We start from the raw sequence: 17,052 nt of genomic DNA, 5'->3' as shown, positions 1-17,052 counted from the left end.
TTCAGTAACACGATATTTGATTTGAGGTATACGAGATTATATATAGTGTCCATACCAAACAAAAAATTTGCCGACCATCTACAGAAAAGAGAGAGGGACCCAGACGCATTCTTCCCGGCAAAAGAAAATTTCGTTATCACAAATGGTGGATAATCCTGTGTGTTTGGCATTTTCATATCAATGTCATGCCGATTGACGACATCATGAACTAAATAGGTATGTTTGTTTTTTCACGACGGCAATAATTAGTCAGTGGACTTCGGTTGTATATATAAATGCGCATATATAAATGCGCACGTGACATCTACAAGTCGCCATACCGTATTAAACGATATAAGGTACCCGGATGTACATAAACTCCCCGTGCAAAAGTAGGGGAAAATGACAGGTCGCAAGGAAAATTGCTTTTGCAAAATAGTGGCATTGATTGCAAAGGGTAAAATAACTTGACCCGAAAGATAAACTCTTTATTAACGTTTTCCATCACGGAAAAAAAAAAAAAATTAACTACGGAAAAGCTAGATATAGCTGATTTACAAACTTATATTTCATAATTTCCGTGCTAAATGGGCGTGCCAATTGGCCATATCTATGACGTAGTGCTGGTTTCATGCTATCATGCTGCTTGCCGCCGAGCGGCATGACACACGCGCATTGTAGACAAACAGACACAATCAAGACTTGTGAATGGCTGATAAGTCATGCCTCTTGTCGCAACGGCATGAAAGTATGAAAGGGGACATGATTGGCTTTAAGGTCAGACTGTGCAGGCGGCGGATGACATGATCGAGCCGGCAACTTGTGAAACCGCCCGGCCGTATGGCATTTTCCAATATACAGCTCAACTTACCGTACTTTGCCTAACCAGACAGTCCATGCCAAAATTATTACTACACCTTTACATTTCATCGAATCTCTTTTTGATGTCTGTCATTTTGAACATCACACTTGAAAGATGTATGCTATGTAGAAACTTTATTTTGCAATTTCATAATTTGCATATTATTAGCATATTTGCAAGAAAAAACATGAAAATCAATAAATACCTATATTTTTCACAATTTCAATATTTTATTAGAAATTAAGCATGTAGGCCGTTTGTTATGACTTGATGAATGAAGCTGTTAAAACAGATTTTGATATTTTTGCTTATTTTTCCTTTTTTGCCCCAAAAGGTGTAAAAATCAACATTTTTTGGATGACCTAGATTTTCTTTGAATATTTATCAAATTTCTTAATTTAGGTATAATACAGTGCAGAAAAAGATGTCAAAAAATCTGTTAAAACAGATTTCAATAAATTGTTCCATTTTCCATTTTGGGTTAAATACTCAATTTTCATGCGCGGGATATTTGAAACATAAAATGAAAACATGTCCATTGCACTTTTTCCTCGAGATGTACTATAATATCAAGGTTACGGATATATTATAATCCCTTCTTATCTTCACTGATCCATCAGATACCTATTGTTATGAATGATCAATGAAAAGGTTCAGAACTGGGCTACTAATGGCCTGTCAAGTATCTATAGTTATTTTCATGACACTGTCAACTCAAAAATCATGCAAGGTCGAATGTAGGAAAAGTATGATCAGTTGAGCTGTAGTCGGTTAATTTTGTGGGGTTCATTATCGAACCCCAATGGTTTTAGCTTGTATTTATATTATTTATCAACATAGGCCTATTTTTTTGTGATATTTCAAGCGTTTTAAAATGTCAAAATAATCCCATTCAATTACACGGTTGACGATGAAAATTTACTGAATTTAGAGAATGCAATGCGGCCACCACCTGGAACTGTGGTCGCAATTTCAGTGATTGACAGTGAGGTAACACGAACATGGCACTGGCCATCTGGTCACGTGCGCATTTATAATTTATATGCGCATTTATATATACAACCGAAGTCCACTGTTAGTGGAGGTTGAGGTGAGATGCCATGGGCTGACCTTACCAATTATTTAATTTATGCGAATTGTTCCATTCCTATGCTGTCCCATGTTCTGATCAGATGGGGCACAACCAAATAGTATTGGCATTTGGTCACTGGGACATTAAGAGAAAACATATAAAGTTGGATCCGTGAGTTGGCCAAAAAATCGTCTGATTCAAATCGCATTATTTTCAAAATTCAAAATTTCTATTAAAAGACTCTTACAGGGTGATTTAAATAAACTGTACACAACTTCACCAAATATTTTCGTATGTGTGCGAGATTGTACATAAGCAAATGAAGTATCATATAAAGTGACAGATGATGGATCATACATACACAAAAGAATAGGCACTTTTTTGATAATTTTCATCAAGGTTACTCAAAACTTACCTAGTTGGTTTATTATACAGTAGGGGTCTCTTACTTTTTAATATGTTAGGAAAAACTTAATTAAACGGCAACAAAAATCCATCGACGGAAAGTCTTGTTATGCTCTCACAAACTTAGAAATTAGAAAAAAAAACCCCAAAAAAATCAAAAATCTTGAAAATATAAATTTTGGTTACTGTTGTCCCATTCAAAAGCACAGGAAGACCAGCCACAGCATTGAGGTCACCTTTCTAGAATTCCTGTCTACAAGCAATAATGGATGCTACCAGTGCTAGCATCAATGAATTGTTTAAAGCGAATTAATAAATTCGGTATTATAGACTGACATATTTAGGCATAATGTTGTGATTGCCGGAGTGTTACTTAAAGATGTCAATATAAAAGCATCCGATGTCGTTGTTAGATATGTCGAATTACATTGGAACGCTCTGTCGCATTTCACCCCAAAATCTTCGAGTAAAAAGATCTTTACTTTTTATCATTCTTGCTACAAAACTTCCTAAAACCCATGTTCCATATTGCATTTCACCTCCATTACGCCCAATTGGGAGTACCATCAACGGACCAGCTGAAAATGCAAGAAAAGGCAAAATTAATAAGATATGGTATATTAGAAGAAGAATGCTAATGTTTCGTGACCAAATCTTAGAACAAAGGTTTGAAAGTGTTTCTGGCATGCCTGAAAGGTACTGAACAAATCTGACTTGGGCTGCCCTTTTCAAAGTGTCGGGCATTTTTGGTAGGGGTCAATTAAGGTCAAACAGGGGGTAAAACTGAAAAAGTCTCCCAATTATTTTAAAAAGTATACCAAATTACTCCCATGGTCATAAGCAATCCAAAAAAGTATAGTTTGCTCTATCTGCGACCTTTGGTTCCCGAACTATGGTCAGAAACGTGACAAAGGTCAACGCACTTTAGGCTCGGTGCATTTCAATGATTTTGGTGTCTAATTATATGTTTTCTCATTTTTTTCTGATATGACAAATTCAACTGATTATCTTAAAAAATTCTATATGGTCGTCTTGACCTTGAAATTTCAAAATGACCGCCAAAATGCATGAAATCGGCCATTTTGAAATTTCAGGTCAAGGCGACCATTTAGAATTTTTGTTCAGTTGAATTTGACATGTCAGTGATATGGATATGGTATTCCAAAAGAAATCCGATTTGATAAACATTGATACGTACGCGGCCTATACGCTGTCAGAGACTTTCCATCGGCAAGGTACTGGATATTCCATGCTACTGTATACGCATGTAACGACGCGGTGTAGCCCATTTTGGCTTCATCGTCCGCAGAACTACAGTCCCCAATAGCAAACACGTTTTCATGTCCATTCACTTGTAAGAATTCATTAACAATTAAACATCCCCTGTCGTCCATTTTTTCAGCTGCAATAAAATAAATTAGAAGGAAATTATCATGAAGTTGTAAAGTTATGGCACGTATAGACTCAACTCCATATTTCGTATACGGAATCGTAACGTAAAACCTCAACCCATAAAATATAAGTCCAGTCAACTACAAGTCCATCTACATATCATGCACATTGAATAGTAAGACGGCACATTTTTACAACAAGTAATATGTCAGTATTTGACTTTATCTAAAGTCTGCAAAAAAGAAACTCAGCTGTTATAAACACGCCTATAGCTTCGGAACTAATAATTGTTTTCACATTATTTCAACATAAAAAGAAGGATGGTTTATTTACGCGCACTTTGATACCTAATTTGTCCAATTTTGTTCAATATTAACAATGCAGCAGTGTTTTGGAAGAAAAATAGCCGAATATAGAAGTTGCAGCTATTTGTATTGATTTTGAAGTGAGCGTGAAGATAATGGCGGGCTTTACGTGCTAACGTGCTGGCGTAATAACCATTGATCGCTGTAAACTGCAATTTTTAAAATCGGGTATTTTTCTTTAAAAACACTACTGTGTTGTTAATATTGAACAACATTTGACAAATGTGGTATCAAAATGCGTGTAAATAATTCATCGTTCCCTCTATGTTAAAATATTGTGAAAACAATTATTAGTTCTGAAGCTATAGTCGTGTTTATAACAGCTGAGTTTCTTTTTGTGCAGATTTTATTTGCATTCCTACCTAATGTGTTTTCATATGCATCTGTATTGGTTTTCATCCCAACACACAGAAATACCAAATCTGCCTTTATAGAATTCTTCTTCTCTGTTTCTACTGTGCATCTTGCCCATCCAGCATCTTCAAGATCCTTTAAATTGGTTACCTTTTGGTCTGGAAGATATAAAATGGATGCACAAGGCAAGAGATGGATACGTGGGTAAAGAAATATAATGATGGTGTCAGTATATAGGCTAATCAATAAATAAAGAGAAATGTGTTAATGTTTTTTTATGACATGTGTGAAACAAATCCTCACGTAACTCCTATTCGAGTAGGATATAAATAAAAATATAGAAAAACCCATCATTCTTACACTAACAACTATTAATCTTTATCATAGGGCCAATATTTAGACCCGTTCAAGCGAAAAGTACCGTATGTCGGCTGCTACATGTGTAAATTTTTCCACATTGTTGGCAGTAAATATCAAACAATCTAAAATGGCGGTCTTCAAATTATCCCCAAGTCAACGAGACACAGCGTACACACCAAGACTACGGCACCCCAACTCCCTCCACTTGGTTCCGTTATGTCGACGATACCTTCGTTCTCATTCACGAATATGACATCGATAGCTTTGCAACACACAGAAACAGTATTGATCCAAACATCAAGGTCACTACTGAACCGGAACAAGATGGAAAGCATGTATTTTCTGAACACTTGTATCCCAGGGGGGCCACTGGTCGTTGACCAGGGGGTATCATGCGTGGCCAAAGATTCAAGTAAAAAGGGTATTTTTTCATGATCAGGCACTGTACTTAAGTATCGTGAATAGGGTATCTAAAACAAGGAAATTTGAGAAAAAGGGTAGACCTTGTACAATAAATCAGTGCTTAGGGTCCTTTGAGACAAATGTAGTATGTAATAAAGGTTAAAAGTTATGAACTTTTTTCCCAGTTATCATGAAGGGGGCAAAACTGGGGAAAAAATAATGTCAATACTTATTTAGGGTATGAAATTGCACTTGTCATACTTGTTTAGGGGTGCATTTTCAGACCTCGTAAATACTTGTTTAGGGTGCTATTTGAAACTTCGTGGTAACGCATGATACCCCCTTGTCAATGACCAGTGCCCCCCCGGACTTGTATTCAACGACGATGGTAGCACCTGAGTCACAACAAGCCTACACATACTGACCGTCCCATGGAGGTAGGAGGTAAAAGAACTTTTCTGTTTATAGGTCCCTTCATTTCTTAACGGGTTATTCAGGGTGTGATTTTCAACGAAACGGTAACGTCGCATTAGCTTGCAATCAACGAAGATACCTGGGTACCATGGGCGTCAATCCACACTGGGGACATGTGGGGTTATGTCCCTTTCGCATTTTGGGATGAGATACACAATATCAATAATATTGTCATCTCCCATGTTTTCGGTCTAAGTAAGCTCACTGTTAAAATACAGGTAATATCCCGGGGGGGGGGGGGCACTCAACATAAATGACCATACGGGTATGCTCCCCCGGAAAGACCCCCCTTTTTGGGTTTCGCAGCTCCGAAAGACCCCCTATATTTGACCAAAATAAAGCTCCGAAAGACCCTTGATTTTGATAATTTCAGCTCTAAAAGACCCAAAATGGCTATTCCTCATATTTCTTGTTTTTTCAGGCGATTTTCAACCAAAAAGCCAAGAAAGACCCTTGATTTTGACTTTTCGCAGCTCCAAAAGACCCCATTTTACTTGTTCACAGCCCGGTTCACAGCTCCGAAAGACCCCCTTTTGCCGGTACGCCGTCAGCTCCCAAAGACCCACCACCTCAAAATTCTGGGGGAGCATACCCACCAAAATATTTTGATGTGCCCCCCCCCCGGGGGTAATATTCGGTATTTTACCTAGATTCTTTGCTCTATACATTCAAATTCAACTTGATTGGGCCGGAAAAAGCTTTGCCTATAGGCTGATTTCTGACCCCTGGTATCTAGTACGTCAGTGACAGAAAGGGCTTTCAGGAGACTGAGGGAAAAGGCGGAAGAAGATGGATTAAAGAAAGTGAACAACAAAGGCCATTCTGACTGTTCAAGCAAATTGGGACTGAACTAGGGCCTTATATAATTATACGAACTGTATCAAAATAATTGGTACCCGCCAGTTTCCAACTGATGGTTTTGGACAGGATAATTACATCCACGTCCTAAGGGATTCTCCGGCAAACATTATGCCTTATATGTTTAGGAAAGTTATTATCAAGCACGAATCACGTGGTTTTTAATAAACAAACTCATAATGACCATAAAAACTAATAAAAACAACCGTATCTCTACACGCGATTTTCACAATTCCCGGGCGCCGAAATTGTCTGGTGCAATGACGTCCCAGTATTACAATGAATGCTGGCGATAGTTGAGCACAAATAACCATGACGTCATTGCCCTAGACAATTTCGGCGCGGGAATCTTGAATATCGCGTATTGAGAGACGACTGTTTAACTTTTTATTCGTTTTTTATGGTCAATATGAGTTTTTTTTAAATAAAAACATATGTGATTCGTGCTTTATAATTATTTTTCCAACATATAAGGCATAATGTCGAAATTGCCGGAGACATCCTTTAAAGTCATTTCAAGAATGTCCAATGTTTCATTTTGAATTTGAAGAAGCAGACTTTTTTCACATATAGGCAAAACGGCTGGTTACCAATAATTAGGATAATACATTCTGTATATGTTTCAGATCGTAGTAAATAGAACAAAATATTTGGACTAATTACCTAGAAGAACATTAACGCCCAATGCAGCAAGTTGGTCATGTGTCGATTTACGAAATGATTCTGTGAATGGACCATCTATAAGTGCAGGTTTGGAATGAATGAGAGTAACTTGTTTGTCTGCTAAGTCTGTTTTGATCTCTCCCGCCAACTCCACGCCAACTGGTCCTCCTCCTATCACTACAATGCTCTCAGCAGCTTTGATCTGCAAGGTGATGAACAAAATAATATTAAAACTCACGAGGTATATTAGGCGACCAAAATTCAAACGGGGACAATTCAAAACGGACCAAAATCGTCGGTTCAAACATAGTTGAATCGTACGACTTTGCGCGATTTTCAATTTTTTTCCTTCGAACTTTGTTTAAAAATTAGTAGATAATTAAATCTGGTCAACCAGAAAAACTCACTTTTGGTCAGATGGAATCACCGACGTTTCGGCCAAAACCTTTGGCCTTCGGCTGGGTGGATAATTTAGGGTCGACCTCGGATAAATCATCCACCCATTGCAGCTGAAGGCCAAAGTCGGTGATTCCATCTGACCAAAAGTGAGTTTTTCTGGTTGACCAGATTTAATTATCTATACTAATTGATCAAATCCCAGATGACTGAAAGTATACACAGTGTTATTTTGTTTAAAAATAATTTTGAATGGTTTTAATAGAAGGTAACTTAGGGTTTATTCCCTTTTCAATGGTTTTCGGGAAAAGCGTTTATATTGTTACTAACTTCACTATCATGACTGCTATAATGGATATAAGGGGATTAGAGTTAGGATTGGAATTAGTATTAGGGTTGGGATTAGGGTTAAGATCAAGATTAAAATATAAGGTTATATGGCAAGGGTCATAATTAAAGATGGCAACAACTATTTTAAAATGTTCTCCTAATATCCGCACATGCAGCTATTATAGGTTCCAAAGCATTGAGTATCACCATGATCACGGTATAGTATTGAATGATATAATTATTATTGCTGAACTATGAAATAAATGGTATCAGCCTATATAAGTGTAGCTTGCTTGCTTAGCTATATATTTACCTACCCGGGGTGGCACTCATCATAAGATTTCTATTTCCTATTCCTATTTATGCCATCCTTTTCAAATCTATATCCAGAAATTCCATGTTGGTATGACCCCCGGGTGAAAGTGGTATACCACAATATACCGCCGAAGCCCCAAAGTTCCGCTATGGTGCGGTAACCGCTCTTATTTACTATATTATCAATTTGTCATACCTTCTGCAACATATCATTATACATATCAACAGCCCGTGATACATCCTTCATATCTAGTCCAAGTTTGCCAGGGAATCCACCTGTCGTACCGGTAGCTATGACGAGATAATCATAATGAATCGCTTCCCCGTTGTCTAATACAACCTTCTTGGTTGCTACGTCGATTTCTGTCACGGTGCCACGTTTGAAACTCTCACCAAAAGCGGGCTTGTATGGAATGAAAATCTTCTTGGCGTATCCTATATTAATTATCATAAAATATATTAAAAATTGTACGTTCAATGTCCTATAATGATAACTTTAGAAATGATCGTAAAGACAAATAAATAAATAAATAACACAAGCGTACGAACAAGTAAAAACTCCGGACATACCTGCCTCTCCGGGGACTTGATAGACTATGCCATAGTCGATTTTTAATAAATAAAACATGTCATTAATCATGATGAAAGGATTCAGTTGAACTCGATATTATACTGATATTTATTACATCAAAATACTAGTATAAAATGGTTATGAAAAAGTTTATATAATTATATTAGTGACAGTAAAAGTAAAGTATACGTAGCCTTATATTATTGAATGCAACATGTCATAATGTCATAATTATATTGGCACTTCAATACTGAACAATTCTGATTTTAGAATCTACCAGTTTATTAATCGCGAAAGTCCGGGTTAAAAATCGACTATGGACATTGAATTTTTAACAGGACTTTGACCGGGGACTTAGTCCCTAACACACACTGTCAATCATACTTGTTTATCAATTCAATTTAACCGCACGTACGTACAAGACACGCTCATGCACATAGTACACAAAGCGCTGCATAGTTGTGTACAATGTAGTTATCAATGGTAATGGTATGCCCGGAGGATTTAAACCATAACGAGATATGGGCGACCAATCACAAGCCAGATCCATTTAAAGATGCATTACATCATGGTCAATGTTAGTAGGCCAGACATCCGACAATCTCATCCATAGACAGCCGTGTTAAGCATGCAAACCACAATCCAAAGTCAGTAGTCCACTTGCGAAGCTAACAAACAGAGGGGGTACGGTGACTGAAAAGATCAGTTGTGAAAATCTATCAATTGTGCACAAATTAATTAAATCAGAGTTTTAAGCTTAAATGCAATAACCAGACGGAGTAGTCTAGGGACTTGATGATCCCAGACCTCTCGCTTGTCGGGCGAGTGCTCTAACCACCGTCGGCTGCACAGACTGTCCCCTATAAACAGGACTCAAGTCTGGTATACTAGTAGTAGGCCTACTTATGGATATGAGCAGTACAAGCGTACGGTTAACTTTACGTAGGTTTAATGGGTTGTATTTTAACTTGGTGAGGTAAAGAATATGAATGAGAATACATCGTACTATGATATTCCAAATGTCCCATAACTATGTCTAACATTTAAAAGACTGGGGAGTTATCGAGAAGACTGTATTCACCAAATATGATCAGGAGATCTGAGACTAGCAAGAGACAAGTATGTGCATAATCATACTTGATTTTTACAATCAAAGTACTACTAAAGCGGTGATCTCCCAACAGCAGAAGGATCGCCAAAATCTATCCACCAGCATGACTGCCATTTCAATTGTTATTCCGTTCCATTTGAGTTTATTCGATAGGGTCTATATTGGGGTATACGCTTTCATGATTTTGATCATTTTGCCTCTGTGAACTTTATCAAAAGCTTTATTGAAACCGATAAACATACACTTACCTGGTTCTACCACAGCTCTTAGAGATGCAACACAATGATGCATGCATTCTTTGGGGTCAATCAATGTCAATTTACACTTTCCACGTAAATGATTGGCTGCAGCAACACCACCATACCCGCCACCTACGATAACCACGTGTTTTTCTTTGAGGTTTGAAGAATACCAACTTCCCATGGTGGCTAGGCTTGTTGGGATTCGTAAAACAGGCCTGGCGATTGGAAAAACAAATACAAAAAAAATCAAGCTATTTAAATTACAATTATTACTAGACAAAGTGGCATTCCAATCACAGATACGATCCGGTTATGAGAGGGGGCGATGGCTAATTCGAACTATAGGAGTACTGTTGTCCACGGATCTAAAGGAAGAAAGAAAGACCTTGGAAAATCGCATCGTATCCCTTTAATATCTCATATCATTGTGTGTAGAGCATATGATATGGGCATAATTCATATATGCAAAGAACAATGTACCGTATTTGACCTGATAAATATGAAATATGCCCGGGGGGGGGGGGTCACTCACTACTTGACTTGCTACGCACCCGCGTCCAAGAAAAGCGTCTAAATGGGTATGTTTTTCACCACACAGCGTCGTCGACGTCTTGTTGAAAAAGGCAAAAAGGGGTACTTTTTCAGAAGGCATCGCCATTTAGGGGTCCTTTTTCAGCCAAATCCTTAGACGTTTATGGTTAGTAATATTATTGTTGTGTGAGTTTGCACTAATTTGATAAAAATCACCACTTTTTAATTGCAATTTTTAACCTTTGTGCATGTTTTCTTTAGCATCTATAACATCTGCAACATAAAAAAGACACCTTGGTATCAAATTAGCTCATTTTCCTGTTTACGCCTCTTAGGGTATAAATTAGATATTTCTCAGTTGACGCTATTTAGGGTTTGGCTTTTGCATGTGCTGCGCCATTTAGGGTAGGATTTTGCATGTGTTTCGCCATTAAGGGGTGCAATTTGGTTATGTGAAAATTCGCCATAAGGGTGCATTTCAGAGATGGTCGGACGCGGGGAGCACTTTTGTGTGAGAGTGACCCCCCGGGGAAATATGATCTTCATTATGGCGTTGTCATTTTTAAAGACAGTTCTTGTTTGACCTCTATATAGGCCATATTTGTGACCCGTTCCCTCAAAACCCGGAACGTGTCGGCAGGCCTACCTTTGAGATAGGCTTACAAAGGTTACCAATATAGGCCTACTGTTAGAAACTGTTAAATATCTGACAATTAGTTAATTATTTAAGAAAATTAACTTTGGAGGTCAAATTGTACCATATCTCATAATCTTCGAAAGTATGGTGCCAAACAAACTTGGTGTCATTTTAAAGCTTTACTTAAGGGGAGGCGATCTTTTGTGCGTAATTATAGAGGGCCAGGGGATTCACTCTATCATTATAAAAAATATCTGAAGAAATCAAAGAGCCCTAGGAATAAAAATTCTAGTGTAATTACACCAGACACAATTTCTTTTAATGACAAAAATGAATGTTTGTAATCGATCAAAAACCAACGTTTTATACCAATTTTGAATTTAGCCTGAATCCGTAAATATGGCCCTCTCGCCCCTTTTCAGGTCAAGGCTGTTTTTACCATTATGCAGCGAAACATTGTTGAAGCTATTTCACATACATGTTCAAAACACTCTAGAGAATGAATGTGGCCATATACTGCTGAAATATCTTTTGTTGATTTTGAATGATAATGTCTTAACGTCGTAAATTTTAAGGTCAAATTCCTAAAATCAAAACAAAACATTGCGACGCAGATATTCCCCGACTTATGCAATTTCATCATCGTATCAGTGTCTTTGTTACTTGTTTGAGGCCTTTTCCAAACGTTCGTGCTATTTATGCATAAAACGGCCAATCTATATCTTTACAAAATGCGTCATTTTTATGTAAACAAAAAGCTAAAGATAGCATTATGAGATTTATCTTTTATTATTACACTCCTCTGATCATCTGCCTCCGTGGCCTAGCGGTAAAGACCGGGACTGATAATCAAAGATGCTTGGAATCGTTGGTTTGAGTCCCATCGAAGCCTGTGGAAAATATTTTTTCTTCAAAATTCATAATCGCATTTTGAAATGAGCAACTTGTCGGTAAATCGTGTATCGTATCCTTAAGGTTAGCAACTATTTTAAACTGTTGCGATTTGGTAGTTCACAGCATCTTGCAAATGGTAGTGAGCTTTGGCAAAAATTGCATTGATCATTTCATAGCGAGTGTGTCGAAGAATTCAAATATCACAGATATATTTTTGTAGGTCCTGTGGTTCTTGAGTTATGTTGTAAAGAGGGCTGAAACAACAACACTTTTGTAAAACGTGCATAGTAACTCATTAACAAAAATAAATCAAGCAAGTTTCAAAGTATATGATTTGTATATATTAAATGAACTTTTGCAAAACATCAAAGTGTTATTTTTCAATATTATATTGATTTAGACAATGAAAATCGATTTCTTGGTTGCTTCGACCAACAAAAGATCGCGTCGCCTTGAAAAATCTTATCAGCTGTATCAAATCTCACAAAAGTAAAAGTGCCGTGAATAAAACGTCGCCAGTTATAATAACTTAGACTCGCTGGCAAAATGTGTACTACTTACTTATTTTCTTTAATTAAAAAAATAATTAAGTTTAACACTTTAAAATCAGCTTAAGGTAATACACTATTTTAAAGTGTTGCGATTTGGTAGTTCACAACATCTTGCGAATGGTAGTGAGCTTCGGCAAAAATTGCATTGCTCATTTCCTTGCGAGCGTGTAGAAGAATTCAAATATCACAGAAATGCTTTGATAGGTCCTGTGGTTCTTGAGTTATGTTGTAAAGAGGGCTGAAACAACAACACTTTTGTAAAATGTACATAACTCATTAACAACAATAAATTAAGCAAGTTTTCAAAGTATATGATTTGTAGAATGAACTTTTGCAAAACATCCAAGTGTTATTTTTCACTAATATATTGATTCAGACAATAAAAATCAATTTTTTGGCTGCTTCGACCAACAATACCGCATCTACCCTTAAAGGGGACATTTCTGCATCCTCTTTTAGGGAACAAACCAAAAGATCGATGACGTCCTACAAACGTAACTACTAGTTTCGTTTCTCGGCCGACCCCCGCCCTCCCTGCCAGAAACGTAATAAAGAAATGTTGAAAATTTGACATAATAATAATAATGACACATTCTTCAGACCGATGTTTTTGTACAAACGTAATCGAGTATTTTTACCCCCTGCCCAAACGAAACTAGTTTCGTTTATAGGATGTCATCAATCTTTTGGTTTGCTCCCTTAGCATGTTTAGGGATGGTTAAATAGATATCCACGAAAAAAAAGCTTAATTCCCATTGATTATATTGACTTAGAATGACGCACATCGGGAAATGTTAATAATCCGCACTTTCCTAATAAAACCGGGACGACAGTTTACCCCCCCCGACTACGAAAGCTGGCTACGTCCCTGATTTGACAATCCACTAAGAAATCAATTTCACCAAAAATACAATCATATAATTCCAATCGAAGTATAAAGGGCTGGGGTATGAACGTTTGGACAGTATTTATTGTGGGACATTAGAGCACATCAGACATATCGAATTGCGTTCTGAATACGAAGAATGTCATTCTGATATCAAATAATTTTGATTTTTTGAAATTCGCAATTTAATACACATTTTATGGCAAATCAAAATTAAAAATTGATATTTTTGATATTTAACAGTACTTGAAGTAAACTTTATAAATCTGATGATTTATACTTAAAGTGTATGTAGGTGGGATGAAAAGCCGACGATCAATTGAAAATGTTGACCTTTCGTATTGAAGATATGGATTTTTTCCCAAAACACCAAAAAAAATTTGGTCTTTTGGGAAAAAAAATCCATATCTTCAATATGAAAGGTCAAAATTTTCAATTGACCGTCGGCTTTTCCTCCCTGTTACATACACTTTAAGAATATGTCATTAGATTTATAAAATTTACTTCGAGGACTGTTATAAATCAAAATTTGAAAAATATCAAATTTTTATAATTTGTCATAAAATTTGTATTATATTGTGATTTTCAAAAATGAAAATTATTTGATATCAGAAAGACATGCTTCGTATTCAGAATGCAATTCGATAGGTCTGATGTGCTCTCATGTCCCACAAAAAATACTGTCGAAACGCAATAAACGCTCATTTTAGATCCCTTAACAGTATAGATTTTACCAAATTTAATACCGCGCTGTCTTGAACATGATCAGGATGAATGTATTATCTGAGGAGATGTTCTGGATGAGTTATTCACCATCTGCATATCAATAGGGGTTTAACTGTTTAATGTGTGTGTCTCATGCAGTAAGTACTTAAAGGCCCAGTCAGTGATTTGCTCATCCGGACAATCGTAAAAATCTGAGACGAATTTTTTTTTCGTCTCAGGTAAAAATCATCAAAATTCAGATTTGGGTACCTTTGTCATAGATTTGCTAACAAAGCCTGCCAGTTGTTCAGCTGAATGGGTCATTAATACCAGTGAATAGGCCTACCGTGGGTAACCAGGTAGTGCGATGCAGGCATATGTGACGTGTCATGTCAAAAGGAGACACTTTTGGGCAGGTTCAGTATCAATTTTGAGATATTTTGCTCCACAGCGCCGTTTTCCCCCCATGAAATCGGACATTCCTAAGCGAAGATATTGAGTTAGTAAGTTATGGTATTATAAAATTGGAAATTGAGATATCGGCTTTTATAAATATTATTGACAATATTGAGAGTAGGAATTACCTTGAAAAATGTCTCAAAAATACAAGATGCCAAGCAAGATGCCAGTTATATTCCGGTCTGAAACTATTAGACAATAATTTTTAAACATTAATAACATCACAAATTCGCAACAAACCCAAATTGTGAAAAAATCACACCCTGGCAGATTTTTGGCTATTTCTCCATTTATGATCCTGCCCAAAAGTGTCTCCTTTTGACATGACACGTCACAAATTATGTGATGTGATCAAGCAAATCAGTCGGAAGTCGGAAATATTGATTTTGAGATATAGCCAAAGAAAGAAAATATTTCCTTTTGTTTCCTCCTGCTTTGGAAACTCTTTAAATTGCTCATACCTTTTGAACTGGTTGTTCAATTTTAATGGGGTTTACTGCAAAATGTAGCTCTGCAAGTGCTTGTTACAATCCAATAAGAAACTGAAAATTGAATATGACCAACTTCAGACTGATTTTGCTTGATCACACCACATATACATATGGCAGACAGCCAGCCATAGGTCAGAAACAATTTTTTCAGGCATAGTTTGTTACAAGCTGGCATCGATCTTATATCAAGTCCAATATATAGTAAAGTGTCACATCAGGGGCGTTGCCAAAAATAAAATTTAATTTTTGGCCGTTTATGGACCAACCCCCCCATTTTTGGTCAAAAAAGGGTAACAATTTTAAGTAAGGCAGTTTTTCTTTTAAAAATCACAACATTTAACCAAAAACGGGTTTTTTGAAGAAATTTCATTGTAAACATATTTTAAAGTAACTGTAAGATAGCTCAAATTAATGAGCACGTTGAACCACAGATATTTGATGTGGTTGAACCATCGAGATATTTTTATCTCGATGGTTGAACCTTTTCATCTGTTAATGTGTCATTGTAGCATTTGTATTTCAAAGTTCTAAGCATTTTTTTCTCATGCACTTTCGTGTGGAATTGTCCAAATTCAGTAAAAACGTTGAGAAATCGCCTTCTTTTTTCAAGCCGAAAATTCACATAGTATCCGCCCACCTCCCCCTCCCCAAATAAATCCCGGTTACGGGCCTGCAAGCCCTGCATAGCATACATAATTTCACTCTTAATGTTTTCTTGGATTCTGATATTTGATTAAAGCTTTCTCTGGATACCCGCTACACATTTAGATATTTAGATCTCGAGCTAAGCCCATACGGTACTACTAGTCTACTAGTATGAGTACACGGGACGGCCACTTTGAACAGGGGAATGTTAATAAATTTATTAGTTATTAATAAAATATGCGCAACTTACCTGGAACTTGAGAGAAATTCAAAGTAGACAAGGTTTGTTGAGCTGCCTTGCGTCGCTTACGTTTCAGAAACTGCTTTTCTACTGCATACTCGACTGTGAGGGTTACATGAATCGTGCAAATTAATTCGAGCGTTACGCAATGTTCCGGATCGCGGGAGCTAGGCCTACAACACATGCTATAGCACGTGTCCAGGTGAATCCGTGTTGAAAGGGGCTCTTAGGCTGCAATCACATAGAAGTATACGGTATAAGGAAATACGCTCATTCGATCAGGCTGAGTTCATATAGGAGTAGTATTCTATGTGAACTCAGCCTGATCGAATGAGCATATTTCGTATAGCGAATAGCGAGTATAGTTCAGTTTACCAATTTTCTTCGTCTAATCAAATGCTTGTAACTTTACTTCTCACATTGCATTCAATCCGGGTGTCATAATGTGCAGAATTAGATAGTGCATCTATTAAAATAAATGAATTTACCCACATATGGTTTAGTTTTAAAATTAGGACGGTATACGTTGCACTAAAATCGAACACGCACGATTCCCACTATACTATACTGTACTATACGCAGGTATACGGCCTTTTCTTATGTGACCCGGTACTATGAAATTACATTGCTCGATTTAAGCTATATACGCGTGTACCTGCAAAACGTGCACCGTATACCCGAATAGTATACCTAGATGTGATCGTAGCCTTATGTGACCCGGTAGGCCTACTATGAAATTGCCTTGCTCGATTTAAGCTATACGCGTGCACCTGCAAAACGTGCACAGTATACCCGAATAGTATACTTCTATGTGATCGCAGCCTTATGCACAGTTTTTCCCTTACCCTGTGTCTTGAGTAG

The 17,052-nt window shown here is 37.0% G+C and overlaps 1 protein-coding gene across 1 annotated transcript; it reads right to left on the bottom strand.

The window, feature by feature from the left end:
- Nucleotides 1-2,397: 2,397 nt before the first annotated feature.
- LOC140159187 (ferroptosis suppressor protein 1-like) lies at nucleotides 2,398-16,324 on the bottom strand. Its single transcript, XM_072182569.1, has 7 exons — nucleotides 16,201-16,324; nucleotides 10,158-10,366; nucleotides 8,424-8,662; nucleotides 7,187-7,388; nucleotides 4,438-4,587; nucleotides 3,517-3,720; nucleotides 2,398-2,896 (listed from the first exon to the last, which is right to left on the bottom strand). Exons 2-7 carry the CDS (start codon nucleotides 10,330-10,332, stop codon nucleotides 2,742-2,744), a joined length of 1,125 nt encoding a protein of 374 aa, XP_072038670.1. The 5' UTR covers nucleotides 10,333-10,366; nucleotides 16,201-16,324; the 3' UTR covers nucleotides 2,398-2,741.
- Between the last annotated feature and the right edge of the window lie 728 nt (nucleotides 16,325-17,052).

The sequence above is a fragment of the Amphiura filiformis genome, chromosome 8 (genome assembly GCF_039555335.1).
Source record: "Amphiura filiformis chromosome 8, Afil_fr2py, whole genome shotgun sequence".
NCBI classification, from domain to species: Eukaryota; Metazoa; Echinodermata; class Ophiuroidea; order Amphilepidida; family Amphiuridae; genus Amphiura; species Amphiura filiformis.
Note: the sequence above shows the minus strand (reverse complement) of the source record. Positions and strands in the feature narration are given on the sequence as shown.